A 21,814-nucleotide genomic window follows, 5' to 3' on the forward strand; every position below is an offset into this window, starting at 1 on the left:
TATATATTAGTAAACAATGCTGCGCTGCAAATACAGAGTGCAAAGTAATAGTATACTATAAGCATGTATACATCTTTAAATACTAAACTCCGCAGTGGCACGTATTACTCAAAGTTATAACCATTAAAGTAATTAAACAAATCGTGGAATTAATTGATTTATCACAAATGGTTTCTTGTTTATTTGAAACCATTGCAAAATTTCCGCGATAATTGTTCACACCTACAAATTAAAAGAACCGCCATTTAATTAGCATTTAATGTTTATTTGAAACCATTGAAAACTTTCCGCGCTAATTGTTCACACAAAATTTAAAAAAAAAAACACGTCTTAATGCCGAGCTAAGCCTTTATTTGTCAGTCAGCATTCCGCTGAAACATGACTGGCATGTATGTGCCCCGACCCGGGATCGAACCCGAGACCTCTGGATTTCAGCAAGCGCCTTATCCACTGAGCTATGGAGGCACATAAAAGAAACGCCATTTGATTAGCATTTTAAAGTAAAGTTTGTGTGAAAAACACAAAATTACTGATACACATTTTTATAATATGAAAAAATATTTTTAAAACGTGTGTTGTGTATTCAGATCAACAAGTAATAAATAGGTAGATTTAAGATTATAATGGTAATTTTAAAATTATAAATAAAAAATTATCTTACAGATGAATTGTGTCCGTAAAATTTCTGCAAAAAAATAATTTCGGCAAAAACCTTTTTTCATTTGTCTTACCTTTCAATACCCGTATATATGAAAATATCTTTACCACGAAGCAAGGTATTCACGCTTTCGCGATTATGACACGTGTATTGTTGATTGTCATCACCCGCCCGCGGTAATGTACCTGTCGATTATGTTGTTAATTCATCGGTCTCCTTAATAACGATAATCCCTAAATTCTTGAGTAATTTAACCTGGGAATCTTTAATTGTCGATATAATCTTAGTCTTTGCTTCTTTTTATAAATATAAAGGAAAGTATGACATGAGACAATGTGCCGATATCCAATAGTCTTGCTTTATGATAATATTGTCACTGAACAAAGATGTAAAAAAACATCATAAAATAAAAATTATTACTTTTCAGAATATGCCTCCAATAGACGTATATAAGCAGGTCAGGTATAAGGCAAAAAACCGCTGAACGATGGTTATCAAACAATGCCGAACCTTAAATTCATATTATGAATTGATTTCATTTATATTACCATATATAATATAACATTTTATCTTGATAGGCGAGTCGTTATATATTTGGGGCGAGTCGTTATACATGTGGGGCGAGTCGTTATAAAAAGTGGGGCGAGTCGTTATGGGGCGAGTCGTTAAGGGGGCGAGTCGTTACATTACCGTCTGATTGAGTCAGATTATACAAAATAAACATGAAAAATGCAAGTTAGAAAAACTTTTATCGGTATTTCTAGGCTGTTGAGCTATATCAGAGTAGCACACACGCAGAACGCTAGATGTTTCGTATCATGGAATCAACCGAAAACCAGCGATTGGAAGAAAGCGGTTTCAGAAGCAGAGAAAATCGTTGGGTACCCAACGTCCTTCATGAGTCTTCGATGTTTACTGAGTGACGAACTCGCAAATGTGGCCTTACAAGTCAGGAAACTGGTGGGAACTAAACACCCTTTATTGAAAACTGCCAGGTACATATATTTATGTAACAGGAAATATTGTTCTAACATCTGTATGGTAAACAGAAGAGGTTGCAGAATAAAAATCAATTATATAAAATAAATATTGTTAGGACACTTATTATTTTTTTCTTAGGCTATGAAAATTGACCATTATAATCAATATGTTTCACACTTTTGAGACATGTTTAGTGAACAAAGAACATTCAATTGTGCTATATGTTTCTTGGCTGATACTAATTTTCAAGTACCTAAGCACCATTTCCGGTTACCTTAGCACCTATTAAAATGAGGCAATCATATCATACTTTGTGCATGTCACTTAAGGTCGAGATGACAAATATGATATAGTGACTAAGAATACAGCTTATGGAGGTCTCAGGTTCAATCCCCACTTTTAATTCAAGAACTTTGAAAGACACATGTGTACTGGTTAATACTGAAAATCAACTTAAATAAATATTTCTTGGGCTTTCTATCCAATTCTATTAAAAGGTTTAATTTACAAGTTGTATGATTGCTTCAATGTAAAAGTTCAATCACAATATGGACAGTACAAAGAATGATTTTTTGGCTCACACACATTTTTGGTTGATGAAATTTGAAAATACCACTGATTTGAGTGTACCTCTGAAAATATTTTGTTAAAAAATATTCATAATGAATAATGTTTAAAATATACATTTATTATGCTTATATTTATAATTTCAGAGGCTTTCTTGATAATGGAAAACACAGCTTACAAACCAGAGGTTTAATGATCTTGCTTATTTCAAAAGCGGCTGGAGCAAAAAGTGAAAACATGGAAAATGTTGACCATTCAGCAGATGAAATGGTTAGTGGCATATACCCAAGGTCAGTATAAACCATTTAGTTGTTGTTTTTGGGTCTTTCTCTCAGTTTTCAAAATGATAATAAGTTTAACCAAGCAATCCCAAACTCTTTTTAAGCCATGCCAAAGACATCAGACATTTCCGATAAAAATGCTGAGGTTTGTTTTAATGTAAAAAAATGACACTTCTTGTGTCCGGTAAAAATTGATGTGTACAAATATATGTTTTGTTACATTATGAAAAAAAAACTAGGTCTCTGTCAGAAAAAACCACCGATTTAATTTTACTTTGCTCAAATAAGGCAAATTTGAATAAAATACATGTAGAATGATTTGTAACCTACCAGTCGAGCGTAATTGCGATCTAATTGGGACATAAGATAGACTGAGTTTTTTATATTGGTTTGTTAAAATGATCACAATACAGAAACTATTTCCAGCATTTTAACAAATGTACATGATCAAAAGTGGGGAAAATATTCAACCTTCTCTCTTTCCTGAACTTGTCAACATTTAAAGCAAAAGTTTTGATTTCAAAGGCATAAGGCCTGGGCCAATATTGCCTTTTCTTATTATTATGCCCCCCTTCAAAGAAGAGGGGGTATATTGTTTTGCACATGTCGGTTGGTCGGTCCGTCCATCCGTCGGTCCGTCCACCAGATGGTTTCAGGATGCTAACTCAAGAACACTTACGCCTAGGATCATGAAACTTTATAGGTACATTGATCATGACTGGCAGATGACCCCTATTGATTTTGAGGTCACTAGGTCAAAGGTCAAGGTCACAGTGACTTGTTCTTGGATGCAGTTTAGGACCACTTTTGCAGATTATATTATGTACTGGTGTCATGGGGTCTCCATCCATCCACCAGATGGTTTCCTGTTGATAACTCAAGAACGCTTAGGCCTAGGATCATGAAACTTCATAGGTACATTGATCATGACTGGCAGATGACCCCTATTGATTTTGAGGTCATCAGGTCACAGGTCAAGGTCACAGTGACTCGTTCTTGGATGCAGTTTAGGACCACATTTGCAGATTATATTATGTTCTGGTGTTGTGGGGTCTATCTACCAGGGCTAGCGCTGTCCAAAAATTTCTTTTAGCCAACAAGTTTTTTGTTTTTCGGTGCGCGAAAACTGGTTTGGAAATAATTATATATACATGTACTATCAACTTGTTATGCCCCCCTTCGAAGAAGAGGGTGTATATTGTTTTGCACATGTCGGTTCGTCCGTCTGTTGGTTGGTCCGTCCACCAGATGGTTTCCGTATGATAAATCAAGAATGCCTAGGCCTAGGATAATGAAACCTCATAGGTGCATTGATCATGAATGGCAGGTGACCCTTATTGACTTTCAGGTCACTAGGTCAAAGGTCAAGGTCACAGTGACTCAAATCAGTAAAATGGTTTCCGGATGATAACTCTAGAATGCTTACGCCTAGGTTCATGAGACTTCATAGGTACGTTGATCATGACTGGCAGATGACCCCTATTGATTTTCAGGTCACTAGGTCAAAGGTCAAGGTCACAGTGACTTGAAACAGTAAAATGGTTTCCGGATGATAACTCAAGAATGCTTACGCCTAGGATCATGAAACTTCATAGGGACATTGATCATGACTGGCAGATAAACTCTATTGATTTTCAGGTCACTAGTTTGTAATCTACTCAGTGGATGTATGTCACGGAAACGAGTTTTGCATATTGTTAGGGATCAGTTTACTCGCAATGTTAAATAATCTGACAAGATAATCGTTAGAAAATGGGATAAGACAAACATTATTTCATTTATTATGTTAGTGCATCTGTATATAATCAGATTCATAAGCATATATTGTTTTATTATGTTTGTCGTGCTGTATAGTGTATTTTAACAGTATGGAACTTAAATGTACATTGCAAGGTAAATATACACAAAAAAATTATTAATATAAATCAAAGTAAGTTAAATACATCAATTACCATTAAATGTGCTTGTTTATTTTTTTTATCCATAACTGCCTCTGATGCCATTACATGTTTCTCCCTAATTCAGGTATTCACGGAACGTTTTTGCCTAAACTGCGCGCTAAAATGCCTTTTTTGAAAGTAATACGCCAAGCCCCTTTGCCCTCCTGGGAAAAACACTAGACCCCTATTGATTTTAAGGTCACTATGTCAAAGGTCAAGGTCACAGTGACTCGAAACAGTAAAATGATTTCAGGATGATAACTCAAGAATGCTTACGCCTAGGATCATGAAACTTTATAGGTACATTGATCATGACTGGCAAATGACCCCTATTGATTTTCAGGTCACTAGGTCACAGGTCAAGGTCACAGTGACAAAAAACGTATTCACACAATGGCTGCCACTACAACTGACAGCCCATATGGGGGGCATGCATGTTTTACAAACATCCCTTGTTTTTATGATGTTCAGCAAAAACATTTTCCAAATACTATTGTCAAACAAACTTACATATTCTTATCAAATATTATAAAACCAATCTTCATTTTGTTGTAATACGTATTGCTTAACTATTTGCATTGAGAAAATGAGATTTGTATTTATGCTTTTTCCCTTTATTTCATTTCAAAATGGTCTGATAAAATCTGATGAGGTCTAGTAACATTCAAAAGCTTCAAGACCTCATGTCCTTTGGATTTGTGTTTTCTGCTAAGCTCAGCTTAGATTGTTCATTTATTATTATTACTTGAGATCTAGAAAATGTTTAAGATACAAGAATATGAAATAGAGATTTGGAAGAATTCTGCATGTTATTGCATGTGCTATTAAATAGAAATCAGCTAAAAACAAGTATAGCCAACTTACTAGCAACCCTAAGTTAGTTTGGCATAAATTAAAAAAAAAATTATTGTGGAAGAAAACTTTTAATTCGATCCACCCCTGTTCCACAAAGTGGTGTGCAGGATTTCTTTCATCTGTCCATCCATCTTTCTGTAACATTATCCTGTTCACTCTTTATCATGTTTACACCTTAAAAGATTTCCATGAAACCTGGTTGAACTATTAAAGTGATTTGAGACGACGTGGAGATTGAAAATAGTCAATATGTAAATCACTCATGAACATAATTTATCTTTTCAGATATGCTATATCCAGTAACCCATGACATTTATTATTTGCAAATTTACAGTCAGAGACAGTTGGCAGAGATCACAGAAATGATCAACACAGCTAACCTGGTACACAGAGGTGTTGTCAATCTTGACACACTGAAAGACACTGATGGGTCTTTGAAGGACATGGAGTTTGGAAACAAGATAGCTGTACTCAGTGGGGATTTCTTACTGACAAGTGCAAGTACAGGGCTTGCAGAACTCAGGAATACCAAGGTTAACATGTCGTCTGAAAAGAAACTTGTAGCAGGAAAAAATGGTGTCTTTTAAGTCATGCTCTTTTGTTTTTAACAATACTCATTCCCGTTTTACCCTTCAATATTTAAAAACAGTCCTCAAATTGGATTTTCTTTTCTCTCAAATACCATTCAAGGGACAAAATTGTAATACAAGTACAAATCATTAAAAATCTCAGCATTTACCGGTACCGTAAGATATTAATAGGTAAACATGTTCCATAACTGGGTCTGGCAGGAAACAATATTGGTCACATGCATGATTTGACAAATAGCTTTTATTTTTATAATTCTGCACACATAGCCTATGTTTTGTATATGAGAAGTGTTTAAATTTCATATTGTGTTCTGTTTGTGTTTGATTTTTAGCTCGACTATTATATATGAAATATATATAGTGGAGCTAACCTACTCACCCCGGCGTTTCCGTTTCCGTGCAAATGTTAAAATTTTCGTACTACCCCAATTATTTTCATTGTCCCTTGACATATTGCTTTCATATTTTGCATACTTGTTTAACAACATGACCCCAACCTATAAACAAGAGCAGACAACTCTATCAAGCATTTTGTCATAATTATGGCCCCTTTTCCACTTAGAATATGAAGCAAATGTTAAAGTTTGCGTACTACCCAAAATATTTTCAATGTCCCTTGGCATATTGCTTTCATATTTTACATACTCGTTTACCATCATGACCCCAACCTATAAACAAGAGCATACAACTTTATCAAGCATTTTGACAGAATTATTGCCCCTTTATACTTAGAATATGCATATTATTGATAAATCTATGTTAAACTTTGCGTACTACCCCAAATATTTCCTATATCCTTTGACATATTGCTTTTATATTTTGCATACTTGTTTACCAACATGACCCCAACCTATTAACAAGAGCAGACAACTCTATCAAGCATTTTGTCATATTTAAGGCCCCTTTTCCACTTAGAATATGCAGCAAATGTTAAAGTTTTCGTACGACCCCAAATATTTTCAATGTCCCTTGGCATATTGCTTTCATATTTTGCATACTTGTTTACCATCATGATCCCAACCTATAAACAAGAGCATACAACCAGAGCTCCAGATAAGGGTCGTATTTTCGTAATTACGAATTATTTTCAAGTCCGTAACGTATTAATTTTAAAATCTTGTCGTACCATTAAGAATTACAAAATCAAGTTACGAATATTATTTTTACATCGGTTCGTATCGATTTTTATTGAGTTCTTTTCGCGTATTGAAGATCTTTGCGGTGCTTATATAGAATGGTTATTGGGTTTGTTTAACAAAGCGCATTTTTCCAATAAAAGCGGCGTATACAGTCTATCTGTCAAAAAACAATGGCGGCGCCCAGAGAGCGTCCTAAAAACTGCAAAGTGTCCAAAAACACGCTTTTAACATATTGTACGCAACGTGAGCTGAAGTTAAATGTTTAGAAAGACATTATAGAAAAGATCTTATACGATGTTGTATGTTCAGTTGCCGACACAGTCGGAAAAGCTAAACAAAAACGCGACACGGCGGGTCCAAACTTAAACACAAAAAAAACATTGAATGAGTGGAAGGAACAAGTCCCGTTGCTACTCGTTGAAAAGATTGAAGGGGAGACCCGTTTTAATTGTGAAATATGTAAAAATTCATCTAAAGCATGCAATCTAAGCACAGTTTGGGCATATGAAGGTATTTGAAAAATAAAATTGTATAATACTGAAAAGACACTGTTGAACTCGTATAAATAAAGTTGCTAGTATGTTTATTTTGATTATTTTGCATGAAAATAACCATTATTATTTATTTTTAGATCATTTAGAAAAAATAAGAATTATTTTTCAAATCTTAGTAGTAACGTTAAGAATAAAATTATAGAGTTAAGAATTCTTTTTGATAATCTGGTAGTAATTTAAGAATTTCACAAAACCTTATCTGGAGCTCTGATACAACTGTATCAAGCATTTTGACATAATTATTGCCCCTTTTATACTTAGAATATGCATATTATTGATAAATCTATGTTTAACTTTGCGTACTAACCCAAATATTTCCTATATCCTTTGACATATTGCTTTTATATTTTGCATACTTGTTTACCAACATGACCCCAACCTTTAAACAAGAGCAGACCACTGTATCAAGCATTTTGACATAATTATGGCCCCTTGTACACTGAGATAATTCAACATTTTGCTTAAATTGCCATAACTTCTTTATTTATGATCACATTTTATTATTACTTTGACAAAACAACACTTACCTGAATACCACAATGGATTCCACCCAAACAATACCCCACGCCCCTACCCACCTACCCAGATTCCCCCCCCCCCCCCAATTTTTAGCTCATCTATTTTTTGAAAAAAAATTATGAGCTATTGTCATCACCTTGGCGTCGGCGTCCGGTTAAGTTTTGCGTTAAGGTCCACTTTTCTCAGAAAGTTTCAATGCTATTGCATTCAAACTTGGTACACTTACTTACTATCATGAGGGGACTGGGCAGGCAAAGTTAGATAACTCTGGCGTGCATTTTGACAGAATTATGTGCCCTTTTTAAACTTAGAAAATTGAAAATTTTGGTTAAGTTTTGCGTTTTGGTCCACTTTTCTCAGAAAGTATCAATGCTATTGCATTCAAACTTGGTACACTTACTAACTATCATGAGGGGACGAGGCAGGCAAAGTAAGATAACTCTGGCATGCATTTTGACAGAATTATGTGCCCTTTTTATACTTTGAAAATTGAAAATTTTGGTTAAGTTTTATGTTTAGGTCCATTTTATTCCTTAAGTATCAAAGCTATTGCTTTCATACTTGCAACACTTACTAACTATCATAAGGGGACTGTGCAGGCAAAGTAATGTAACTCTGACTGGCATTTTGACAGAATTATGTGCCCTTTTTATACTTAGAAAATTGAAAATTTGGTTAAGTTTTGTGTTTAGGTCCACTTTATTCCTACAGTATCAAAGCTATTGCTTTCATACTTGCAACACTTATTAACTATCATAAGGGGACTGTGCAGGCAAAGTTATGTAACTCTGACTGGCATTTGGACGGAATTATGGGCCCTTTATACTCAGAAAATTGAAAATTTTGTGTAGTTTTGTGTTTTGGTCCACTTTACCCCTAAAGTATCATAGATATTGCTTTCATACTTGGAACACTCGCAAACTATCATAAGGGTACAGTAAAAGGACAATATGCATAACTCTGGTTGTCATTTTTACGGAATTATGGCCCTTTTTTGACTAAGTAACTTTGAATTTATGGTTAAATTTTGTGTTTCGATCCACTTTACTTCTTAAGTATCAAGGCTATTGCTTTCAAACTTCAAATACTTTCATGCTATCATGAGGTTACTGTACCTGGCAAGTTGAATTTTACCTTGACCTTTGAATGACCTTGACTCTCAAGGTCAAATTATTAAATTTTGCTAAAATTGCCATAACTTCTTAGTTGTGATTAGATTTGATTGATACTTTGACAAAACTACTCTTACCTGACATACCACAATAGACTCCACCCAAACCATCCCCCGTGCCCTCCCCCCCCCCCCCCCCCCCCCACATTTTTTTTTTTTTTTTTTTTTTTTTTTTAAGATCATCTCACAAATGACCACCACACCCTCACACTATACCCCCCCCAACCCACCCACCCCCCATTTTTTTTTGAAACGGTTAAAAAACACAAATATTTATTTTTATTATTTTATGTCTGAAATACCGTCCAACCATCGCACCCAAGAATCCCCCCCCACCCCCCCTCCCCCCCACCCCGAATCCCCCCCCCTAATTTTTTTTTTTTTAAGATCATCTCACAAATTACCACCACACCCTCACACTATACCCCCCCCCCCCACCCAACCCCCCAATTTTTTAGCTCATCTATTTTTTGAAAAAAAATTATGAGCTATTGTCATCACCTTGGCGTTGGCGTCTGCGTCGGCGTCTGCGTCGGCGTCCAGTTAAGTTTTGCGTTTAGGTCCACTTTTCTCAGAAAGTATCAATGCTATTGCATTCAAACTTGGTACACTTACTTACTATCATGAGGGGACTGAGCAGGCAAAGTTAGATAACTCTGGCATGCATTTTGACTGAATTATGTGCCCTTTTTATACTTAGAAAATTGAAAATTTTGGTTAAGTTTTGCGTTTAGGTCCACTTTTTTCAGAAAGTATCAATGCTATTGCATTCAAACTTGGTACACTTACTAACTATCATGAGGGGACTGGGCACGCAAAGTTAGATAACTCTGGCGTGCATTTTGACAGAATTATGTGCCCTTTTTATACTTAGAAAATTGAAAATTTTGGTTAAGTTTTGTGTTAAGGTCCATTTTATTCCTTAAGTATCAAAGCTATTGCTTTCATACTTGCAACACTTACTAACTACCGTAAGGGGACTGTGCAGGCAAAGTTATGTAACTCTGACTGGCATTTGGACGGAATTATGGGCCCTTTATACTAAGAAAATTGAAAGTTTGGTTAAGTTTTGTGTTTTGGTCCACTTTACCCCTAAAGTATCATAGATATTGCTATCATACTTGGAACACTCGCAAACTATCATAAGGGTACAGTAAAAGGACAAGTTGCATAACTCTGGATGTCATTTTTACGGAATTATGGCCCTTTTTTGACTTAGTAACTTTGAATATATGGTTAAATTTTGTGTTTCGATCCACTTTACTTCTTAAGTATCAAGGCTATTGCTTTCAAACTTCAAATACTTTCATGCTATCATGAGGTTACTGTACCTGGCAAGTTGAATTTTACCCTGACCTTTGAATGACCTTGACTCTCAAGGTCAAATTATTAAATTTCTCTAAAATTGCCATAACTTCTTTATTTATGATTAGATTTGATTGATACTTTGACAAAACTACTCTTACCTGACATACCACAATAGACTCCACCCAAACCATCGCCCGTGCCCCCCCCCACCCCCCCCCAACCCCCCCCCCTATTTTTTTTTTTTTTTTTTTTTTTTTTTTAAGATCATCTCACAAATGACCACCACACCCTCACACTATACCCCCCCCCCCACCCCCTCCCCATTTTTTTTTAAAACGGTTAAAAAACAAAACTATTTATTTTGATTATTTTATGTTTGAAATACCGTCCAACCATCGCACCCAAGAATCCCCCCCCTCCAACCCCCTCCCCCCACCCGAATCCCCCCCCCCCCCCTATTTTTTTTTTTTTTTTTTTTAAGATCATCTCACAAATTACCACCACACCCTCACACTATACCCCCTACCTCACCCCCCCCCCCCCCCATTTTTTTTTATGAAACGGTTAAAAAACACAAATATTTATTTTGATTACTTTATGTTTGAAATACCGTCCAACCATCGCACCCAAGAATCCCCCCCCCCCCCCCCCCCCCCCAATTTTTTTTTTCCTTTTTTTCGCATTTTTGGAAGAAAATGTAATAAATGTCCACACCCCCACACAATGCACCGCTCTTCACTCCACCCCTCCCTCCTTTGTGATTGAAAATGAGAGTCCCTTCACCTTTAAAAAGAAAATAGATGAGCGGTCTGCACCCGCAAGGCGGTGCTCTTGTTTTTTTTTGAAACAGTTAAAAAACACAAATATTTAATTATATTATTTTATGTTTGAAATACCGTCCAACCATCGCACCCAAGAATCCCCCCCCCCCCCCCCTCGAATTTTTTTTTTTTTGCATTTTTTTCGCATTTTGGAAGATAATGTAATAAATGTCCACACACCCACACTATACACCCCTCTTCACTCCACCCCTCCCTCCTTTGTGATTGAAAATGAGAGTCCCTTCACCTTTAAAAAGAAAATAGATGAGCGGTCTGCACCCGCAAGGCGGTGCTCTTGTTTTTTTAAAACATCATCTGATAAATTACCCCACCCCACATTATACCCCCCTCTCAACCCCCCCCCCCACTCCCCCCCCCTCTAAATTTGTTTTCCTTTTTTTATTTTTGAAAGATCATCTAATAAATGACCACACCCCACATTATACCCCCTCTCAACCCCCCCCCCCCCCCCCCCCCCCCCAATTTTTTTTTTTTCCTTTTTTTTATTTTTGAAAGATCGTCTAATAAATTATTGAATATGAACAATTTCCCCATGATGGCTTATGTTATACTGTCAAGCACTCGAATAGTCGAGCGCTCTGTCCTCTGACAGCTCTTGAGATATTGTCCACTGTTAATAATTAAGCATTAGAGGAATAAAAGGTATCCGTCTATTTTTGTGTGTAAAAAACCTATAATAATAATTTTTTTTTTAACTATTTTACACTAGATGCTTTCATGCAGGTTGTAGAGCTGGTCTCTATGGCAATAGGCGATATGATGTCGGCCGAGTTCACCAGCCTTAGAGATCGTAATGGTCAGGGGGTGTTACCCGAGGGTGTAACATTCTCGTGCTGGGAACGCCAGACATTCTTACAGTCAGGGAGTCTCCTGTCCAGGGGGTGCCGGTCTGCCATGGAACTCGCAGGTCATAATGAGCAGGTGCAGATGGCAGCAGAAGAGTTCGGGAAAAACATTGCATATGCCCGTCAGGTTTGTTTTTCTCATCAAATATTGTTTTTCGTTCGAAAGAAAAAAATGTATGGTTTTGTTTGTTTCGTCGAAAAATGTACTACCCACCCTACTAAACACCAGCCACCCTATTTGCAATATAAAGTTAGGCTGGATGCAAATACGTTTTAAAGAAAAGGCAAGCTAGTTCTCATTTCCCTGCGTGAGAAGCCAATAATGTGTGAAGTTTTTCAGTAAGCTAGTTTGTAAGCAGAATGTTTCTGCTATTAAATAATTCAAGAATAAATTTAGCTATTGATCATGAAACTAAGTATATCTTTACCTAATATTCAGTCCTTGCTAAGGTTGTATGTGACATCCATGAGGTCAAGGTCAGGCCACTGTTCCTTAGATAGAAAACATGGATTCCTCTTACTTAATCATAAACAAAATAGAGCTTTGTCATGCAATTACATACATAGGTTCGTTCCATCAAAATTTCAATTTAGGTTGCTGATTGGGTAAGGTTACTTTTACTTAATATATGTAAATTGTTACCACTCAATAAATCATTAACACATTGCGCTATTGTATTGAAACTACGTACCAAAGTGCGTTATATCCAGACCTAGCTTGGAATTGCATATATGGAGTGTGTGGGGGTCAAGGTGAAGATCACTGTTAATAAATGTTTAAGAACCGTATGTACATGAATTCAATGACCTGAAAACAATTGAGCAATTGTAAGGAAACTTGATACATAGATTCCTTAAACTAAGGGAATTGATGCTGAATGTGTTTGATCCAGGGACAGGTTATTAAGTATATAAAAATGATTATGGCTAAATATCCTGAGAACAAATTGAGCTATTGTGATTCAAGCACATCTAAATAGTACAACAATTTCATTAGTGCTTGCATTTGAGCACATGGAGTCAAGGTCAACATTTAAGGTCACTGTATGTAAATATATATAAAAAGGTTGATGCGTCTCGTAGGATATTTAAAAGAAATAAATAATTGATAGCTTTAACCCTTTGCATGCTGGGAAATTTGTCGTCTGCTAAAATGTCGTTTGCTGAATTTCTAAAATTAGCATTTTCTTCGATTTTTTTTTCAAAGAATACTATCAGAATAGCAAACAGTTTTGATCCAGATGAGACGCCACAAAGGCCTTCAAAATTCGGTTCAAGCACTGAAAGAGTTAACAAGCTCTCTTCGAAAGTCACAGTTTGGTTTAAAAAAGCAGTAGAAACTCTGACAAGAAAAGTCAAGCGCTCTGTCCTCTTTAAGCTATTTTTTTGAAAATTATTGATTTCAATAATAAGTCCAAAATGGCTTGTAAAATTATCAACATTAAAATGTTATTTACATGTAATTGAAAAAACAAAACTGATGTTTATGCTTTATGATCTTTTAAAGGAACAGGTTCACATTTGTACAGCCTTCTTCTCTCATCAATTAAGTACAGTTTGCTAGCAAGTTCTTGTTTGACTTCTTGATTTCCTGTCTGTGTGGCTTTTATTATGCCACCCTTCGAAGAAGAGGGGGTATATTGTTTTGCACATGTCGGTCCGTATGTCCGTCCACCAGATGGTTTCCGGATGATAACTCAAGAACGCTTAGGCCTAGGATCATGAAACTTCAAAGGTACATTGATCATGACTGGCAGATGACCCCTATTGATTTTGAGGTCACTATGTCAAGGTCACGGTGACCCGAAATAGTAAAATGGTTTCCGGATGATAACTCAAGAACGCTTATGCCAAGGATCATGAAACTTCACAGGTACGTTGATCATGACTCGCAGATGACTCCTATCGATTTTCAGGTCACTAGGTCAAAGTTCAAGGTCACGGTGACCCGAAATAGTAAAATGGTTTCTGAATGGTAACTCACGAACGCTTATGCCTAGGATCATGAAACATCATAGGTACATTGATCATGACTCGCAGATGACCCCTATTGATTTTCAGGTCACTAGGTCAAAGGTCAAGGTCACTGTGACCCGAAATAAGAAAATGGTTTCCGGATGATAACTCAAGAACGCTTATGCCTAGGATCATGAAACTTCATAGGTACATTGATCGTGACTCGCAGATGACCCCTATTGATTTGCAGGTCACTAGGTCAAAGTTCAAGGTCACAGTGACAAAAAACGTATTCACACAATGGCTGGCACTACAACTGACAGCCCATATGAGGGGCATGCATGTTTTACAAACAGCCCTTGGTCCTTGCAAGGATTTTCTAGGCTCTATATTTAAGCGCATTTTATAAAATGATTTTAAGTGTTCTATAATTAATCCAAAGTCCTTAATAGTATTACTATAATGGTATAAATTATAAGTTGAAGTGTAATTGTGTATACATAATAGATTAAAGTGTGCATAGGGATGCTGATTTATACAAGTTAAATGTTTCCAGAAAATACTGGGAGAAATAAAAGCTACTATTTAACATCCAGAAACAGCTTCTGTCTCTTTAGTGAACATTTTCTGGGGTACTTTTGTTCTTAAGACATTTGTTTTAATTATGACATATTTTCAGTTACTGTATATAACTTGACATTACTCTGTCCTTTTTCAGATGAATGAAGACCTGTTACCCTTTGCCAATCTTGGTGTAGATCCGAATGGCATTCTATCGTCCGCACCAGTGATACGATATGCAGAAGTACATGGGCCACAATCAATAGACACTTTTAGTGGTCATGAAAAGGTAACAAATAAACCACAATGTACCAGTATTGTATCTTTACTGTGTGCCAGTATTGTCTACAGGAATATAAAAAATAATTATTAGTAGAAAAATGAATATGGTACTTTTTGCTGATTAAATGACAAAGTTACTGATTGCATTGATTGTATTAAAGTTTATATTGTGTAGTGTATTCTTAAAGTGTTTTCATTGATTTATAATACAAATTAAACTCACAAAACTGCATATGAAAATTTTTATAGACTTCAGCACTGTAGCCTTATTGGAAGCATCAACGGGGTTCACTCTGGCAAATATGAAACTTTATTGAGTATCATTTTATTTCTTCTTGCAGATAATAGCAACAATTATCAGAGACAATGAGACTATAGAATGGTGCAAAGAAAAGTGTAGAGACTATGGAAGAAAAGCCATCACAGCTTTGGACAGCTTTGAACCCTCAGAAGCTAAATCTGCGTTAGTTAATATAGTGCAGGCTACCACGGCATTTAAACCAGTTAAATCCTGATGTAATGTGTTTGAGAAGCTATTTTATTTCAATAGTTTTTTAAAACTAAATAAGTTTTAGTTATCTAATATACACATGTTTACTTTAAAAGGTTTCTAGTGGTTCTGGTTTGCTTGAACTGCTTCTGTAGACATCTTTACACTGTGTGTTGTGGGTGCCCAGCTATTACAGTCGTTAACAAGCAAGCTATCTTCTCATCAGTGTGTTTAACTTTCAAACCATATAGATTTGCATTTGGTTGATGATCACCAGTCCATACCAGGCATGTATGGTTTCTTTGAAGGTCACTTGGTTTTCCCCACAGCTCACAAGATGACACCTTTTATACTGTTACTGCGATGGCAATAAGCCAATGGGCCCTAAAATGTGTAGTGGACCCGTGGATTTTCTGAGAAAATTAAGACACATATTTCCTCCATAAAGAAAGTATTGTATGAACAATTGTGGTTTAACCATGGCCAAAATGGCAGTTTTTAACCATGCTGAGCAATATTCAGTATTGTGCACACTTGTATGCTGGAAACTAGAGCTATGATTCAAATTTCATTAACAAATTATTCTGCGAGTCTCAAGTGTTGGGACAAACTGGCTATGATTGTATAATTAAGCTTCAATGAAGATGGGTCATATTTGATATACAACCAAACCCTGTATTTCTTGTTAAACCGATTTATAAATTGCATGCATTATAAATATTTCAACAAAGTAAATAAACATGCAAAGTGAGTTTGAAATAAATTGTACGTTTTTTTTTTTGGTATTTTGTTAACTGCTCTTAATGTTCATAAAGTTACACATTTAATAAAAGCTGGGAATGAGTATTAAGTTATACACTTGTTTCGTGTTTTTTTTTACATTTTGAAATACTTATACACAACTAGTGTTTTTTTCTTAAGTAATGTAGGTTATTTAACCTGTATTGTTCTGATTATTGATACTTTCCCATGTTGGAATTTGTTAGAAGTAACTTTAAATTCCTTCCTTTGATTTGTTTTATGGAAATTGGTATAGGGCTAATAGTCTACCTACTATTTTAGTGTTGCTTCTGCAATATATTTCAGTTTGAATAGCAAATGAACCAAATGGAGTTTCTGACCACCATAATTATTATTTTCAAGAGAAACTTACATTTTATACAGGGCATCCAGCTGCTCATACCAAACATGTACAGCCTACTACTAACTCTTTGGGACTTTTTTTCAGGTATACACATTTAGGGGGAGGGGGGATTTGAATTTTGCTTCCTTAGTAAGTCCTCTCTGCTCATGTGTATTTTTCCTGGAGAACTCTCTATTGTATGTCAGTAATTTGGTAGTGCCATTGTATAAACTGGACATGAGAAACTGATACACCATATATTGAAGTCCAATAAAAGCTTGAACATTTAGATTGTTACAGCCGCCTTAAGTCATTTTTGTAAGAGGACCAATCTTATGAACGAGTTTTATGTTTTGATTTTCTAACAGATCCCGAAATAAGAAAGTAAAATATTTGATCTCAGTCCTATATAGCTTCAAAGTATACTGCATTTTTGGGGCAATTTATTTGAGAAAAGTTTAAGGCACAGCTAGGATCACACAAAGCCACATCTCCGAAAGCTAGGTCAAAAGTTATCCGAAGTCAGCTACGACCTACAACTGTCCCTGTTTCAGTGTTAGGAGTTCAGACAGATGAACACACAGCTGAAGTGTTTAAATATCTGCAAGTCAAAATTGCAGTATAAATATTCAACTCTATATAAAACATTGAAGGTAAAAAAAACTCAATTATAATCATTGATTTATAAGGTGTACATAAATAATTTCACTTATTCACCAACCATAAAGCTAGTGTACATAGCTACGGTATTAGATGTACCGGGTTCTGGTATATCTAAGATTGTTTGAATCTCATGTTTATCAGGCTTTATATGCAAGGTGCTTGTTCTTTACTTAAATATTTAGTATAAATGCATAATTATGTTAGGCATTGAATCTTCACTTATCAATTTCCAGCACAGTTAGATGATTATATATCCACTTACCAGTTCGCTGTAAATGTAAAGAATTGAATGTCAAACTATCAAATTAATGTACAAAGTAGCATACTGTAACTCGATTTATTGATTTATCATTTCTTGCACATAAGAGATTGAAACTCGTTCCTTCACTTTGCTCCAAAGAAAAGGTATATATTACGCCTCTCTCAAGAATGGTTTTAATTATAGTCTGACAGATTTTATAGAGAGCTACCCATGCTAAGAACCAAGAAAAGAGTTGGAAGCTTTCCGTTATTTGAATCTTAATGTTGAATTGTACCAGTACTTTTTGTATTCTTAAGCACAATGTTTTGAGATATCAACATAATTTAAAATAGCCCAGAAATAAAGCACATTGAAAACCAAGAATATTTAATCTTAACTTCTTCTTTATTTGGAAGTATAAAACAAATGATTACTGGCTCCTTATCAAGATTTGACCATGGCTTTAAAGGGACCGTCGACCGCGATTGATGAAAAAAGAAAAGTTCTAAAATACCTTATTTTTTTACAATTATTAGTTTATATTGATTAAAATATCACAACTGGTATATTTTCAGTAAATTCGGTAATAAAATTTTGCGATGTGAAATCAAAAGTACATCACGAAAATAGGTGACAGAACGATATACACACTATAGATAACGCAAGTAGATTCATCATTTTATATATACAATATATACAATTCACTACGCATGCACAATTTGCATTTCTAGGTTTACCACGTGACGATGATGATCAATCTACTTGCGTTATTTATAGTTAACTGGTAGTTACCTGGTACCTGTACCCAGTAAAATTTATCACCGAATATACTGAAATTATGAAAACTTAAGAACTTTGTTCAAGTACATTGTAATGTAATTTACCAGTCGTGTTTTTTTAATCAATATAAACTAATAATTGTAAAAAAATACGGTATTTTAGAACTTTTTTCGTAAATCGCAGTTGATGGTCCCTTTAACAGTCAGAAAGCTGCTAAATTTTTACAGGGAAAAGTCACCGCTTTTACAGTCTAATGTCAGAGAGTGCTCAATTAATGTAATAGTAAATGAGTAGAATAACAAGAAACATGTTTTGAAAATGGTTTATTTGAATATTTTTCATGAATTTTTTAATTATTAATAAGAAGAAAATAGTGTGTGAATTGCAATTAAAACATGTTTTATTTGCAAATAAGAAACACAATAATTTATGTTTTAAATATTTGTAAAATTATTGTTAACTTTTGAGACAATAAATTTGTATATTTAGTAGTAGAATAGAACGGAATAGTTAAATAATGTTCTACTTTAAAAGGGACTTGTTCACATTATCAAAAACTGAAAATTGTTATTTTTGACACAGATGGTTGCATAAAAGAATTGTGTTTGAAGAGAAATATAAAAAAAACACAGATTTTGATACACACAATAGTTACGCATTTTTAGAGCCATTATCCTTTAAAATAAAGAAACTATCTGTAACGGTAATTAATAGCATTCTTTGGAATGTTTTCTTTTAAATAATTTCTTTAAAACTAATATAACAAAACTGATCACTTAAGTTAAATGAAAAAAACGAATTTTTCTCTTATAAGTACATGCTTGAATGCATACATTTAAGTGCTTGTTTAACAAAAAAGTGAACAAGTCCCTCTAATATTTATTTTACATGATACAATTAAACTCAATCCCAAAAGCCAGGATAATTTAATTTGTGTTAATTGTAGAATTGCATTAAGACAGGCTGTCAAGTAACCTTTTTTCAAAAAGTAGGAAAAAATAGGAACTACTTTTGCAAGAAAAGTAGGAAAAAAGTAGGAAAAAGTAGGAACTTTTCCTTCAAAAGTAGGAATACATAATACTTATTTTTTAGCCACAGGTCCAGGAAACATAGCTTGAAACAGAGCAGGAGTGCCATCACATGTTCTGTATGGATACCCACTTGAAGCTACCTTAAGGGCCCAGAAGATTTCAGCCTTTTGTACCTGTTCCTTGTGTGATGGATGTACTTGCATACAGATAGATTTATCCCCACAACCCTGAGAGCTGCTTGGCTTTTGGGCACTTCCAAACAAACGCTTTTGTGAATTATCATGCATGTATTTCATGTTTTCCTTGTGTTTTTATCCATCTGCATGACTTATAAGTCAACTTATGCATGACTTATAAGTTGATTAGCACCAGAATTACTACAAGATGGACTTCATTCAGACAGTACAATATCTTGCAAACTCATTGCCGGTAATGACCCCAGTGTTTTTCCACTGTTGTCCAACTTCTCCATCCATGAAGGGTTAAACTTTGTTTTCCCACTAGGAATTTTAGCACTTATAGTGTATCTATGATAAGTAAGTTTCAAGCAAAGCTACCCTGATAAAGAAGTACACATGTAATTAGATGCTGTTCATTTTGGTGTATCATCAAATAAGTGGTTAGAGGTCTTCTGTGTATCGATATAAAAATGGTAATTATATTGTGCATGTTATATCCTTAAGCAGAAGACCAAATTTATTTAGTGATACACCAACTTGTTGTACAAGATTAATACTAGTATATAAAGCAGTGTAAATGCTCTGCTACAGCTACATTGTGAAACCTTTAAATTGACAATAGGGTGCAGTTATAATGACTTAAGTTACATTCAAAATGACTGGTCATTGCAGAGCAGATTATGCAACTGGAGATAGGACCTTATCACCTGACCTCTTTTATGACAGCATTGATTGGGGAATGAAACAGTTGCACAACATTGTTTATTCCAGTTTCAAATAATGGCTTTTACATTATTGATGACTTTGCGGGAGTGTAATATTGCCGTTTAATAATTTTAATACTTCGCTTTAACACCTTGAAGTTACCTCACTAGCAATGGCATCATAAGACAAGAATTGTGTTTGTCCGAAACACAATGCCCACTATTGCGCAGCTTTGAAATAAAATTTCAATATATCATTTGGCAGGTTTAGAAATTATCTCCCTTTTAAAGCTTATTACTTCCCTTGGATTGTATTTTTTAACTTTTGACCTTGAAGGATGACCTTCACCTTTGACCACTCAAAATGTGCAGCTTCATGAGATACACATGCATGCCAAATATCAAGTTGCTATCTTCATATTGCAAAAGTTATGGCCCATATTAAAGTTTTCGGACGGACACACACACACAGACAGACAGACAAACGGACTGACAGTACAACTGCAATATGCAACCCTACCGGGAGCATAAAAATGTATCAGGGCATTTAGGCTCTGTGCATTTATCTTTAATTACTAAACATGATGTACCTATGATATCAATAGAACATCATATCCGTTGTCATGTAATACAGAATTTATTACATTATATTTGTAAATGATGAAAACTCGGCAAAGCATCAGTTTTATCTTTTTTCCAATAACTTGTGTAATAAATTCCATATTACATAACCACTCATACAATACATGTATCTCTATATCTCTACATTCCAAACAGCAATATCATGTAAACATGCATAAGGTTTGGTCAAATTGTTGTCAATGGAAACAAAATAAAACTGGAATAAACAATGGGTTCCCTCAGCTCTTGCATCACTGGGAACTGTGTAAGGTAGTGAAGTCTGCAGTGTACAAATGCTAACGAAGTAAACAAGGCACTATTGTTACTTCAAAAAAAAACTTGTCAATAATTTTAAAAGTTACATAAGAAATAAATATTTATTCTCCTGAAGAGGTGCTAGCAGACAGTCAGCATGGGTTGTCAGGTCTCATCTAGACGAATGCACATTAACAGGGATACAGTCATGCCATAGATTCATTCATCCTGCAAGTTTACTAAATTAACTCTTTAAAAAAAAATTCTCCATTGAAAATGAAAAAGTAGGAATAGTAGGAAGATTTGGTAAAAAAATAGGAAAAAGTAGGATCCTGATGAAAAAGTAGGAAATAGTAGGAAAAAGTAGGAAAAAGTATGACCGCTTGACAGCCTGTTAAGAGTAACACTCTTGAGAAAATTCATATAAATATTGTAATAAGTCGTATTATTAAAATATAGGGAAAAAACAATTTGGAAAATCTACAACATTAAGTGAAGCTACAGATGCATTACATGAAATTCAACTCTGTGTAATTATTCTAATTACTCAAAATGGGAAATTTTAATGAAATTTATAAAAAACTATGATAATCAAATTAGGGTGCAATATTGATGAAAATTATTAAATTCATATAAGAAAAAAATCAATAAATTCACTGTTACCAAGATAGAGAAAAT

At 34.8% G+C, this 21,814-nt stretch overlaps 1 protein-coding gene across 1 annotated transcript; it reads left to right on the forward strand.

The window, feature by feature from the left end:
• The first annotated feature begins 1,354 nt into the window (after positions 1–1,354).
• On the forward strand, positions 1,355–16,315 carry LOC127850114 (all trans-polyprenyl-diphosphate synthase PDSS2-like). Its single transcript, XM_052382896.1, has 6 exons — positions 1,355–1,653; positions 2,353–2,496; positions 5,617–5,815; positions 12,129–12,377; positions 14,925–15,056; positions 15,391–16,315. Exons 1-6 carry the CDS (start codon positions 1,388–1,390, stop codon positions 15,562–15,564), a joined length of 1,164 nt encoding a protein of 387 aa, XP_052238856.1. The 5' UTR covers positions 1,355–1,387; the 3' UTR covers positions 15,565–16,315.
• Positions 16,316–21,814: the final 5,499 nt, after the last annotated feature.

The sequence above is a fragment of the Dreissena polymorpha genome, chromosome 11 (assembly GCF_020536995.1).
Source record: "Dreissena polymorpha isolate Duluth1 chromosome 11, UMN_Dpol_1.0, whole genome shotgun sequence".
Classification (NCBI taxonomy): Eukaryota; Metazoa; Mollusca; class Bivalvia; order Myida; family Dreissenidae; genus Dreissena; species Dreissena polymorpha.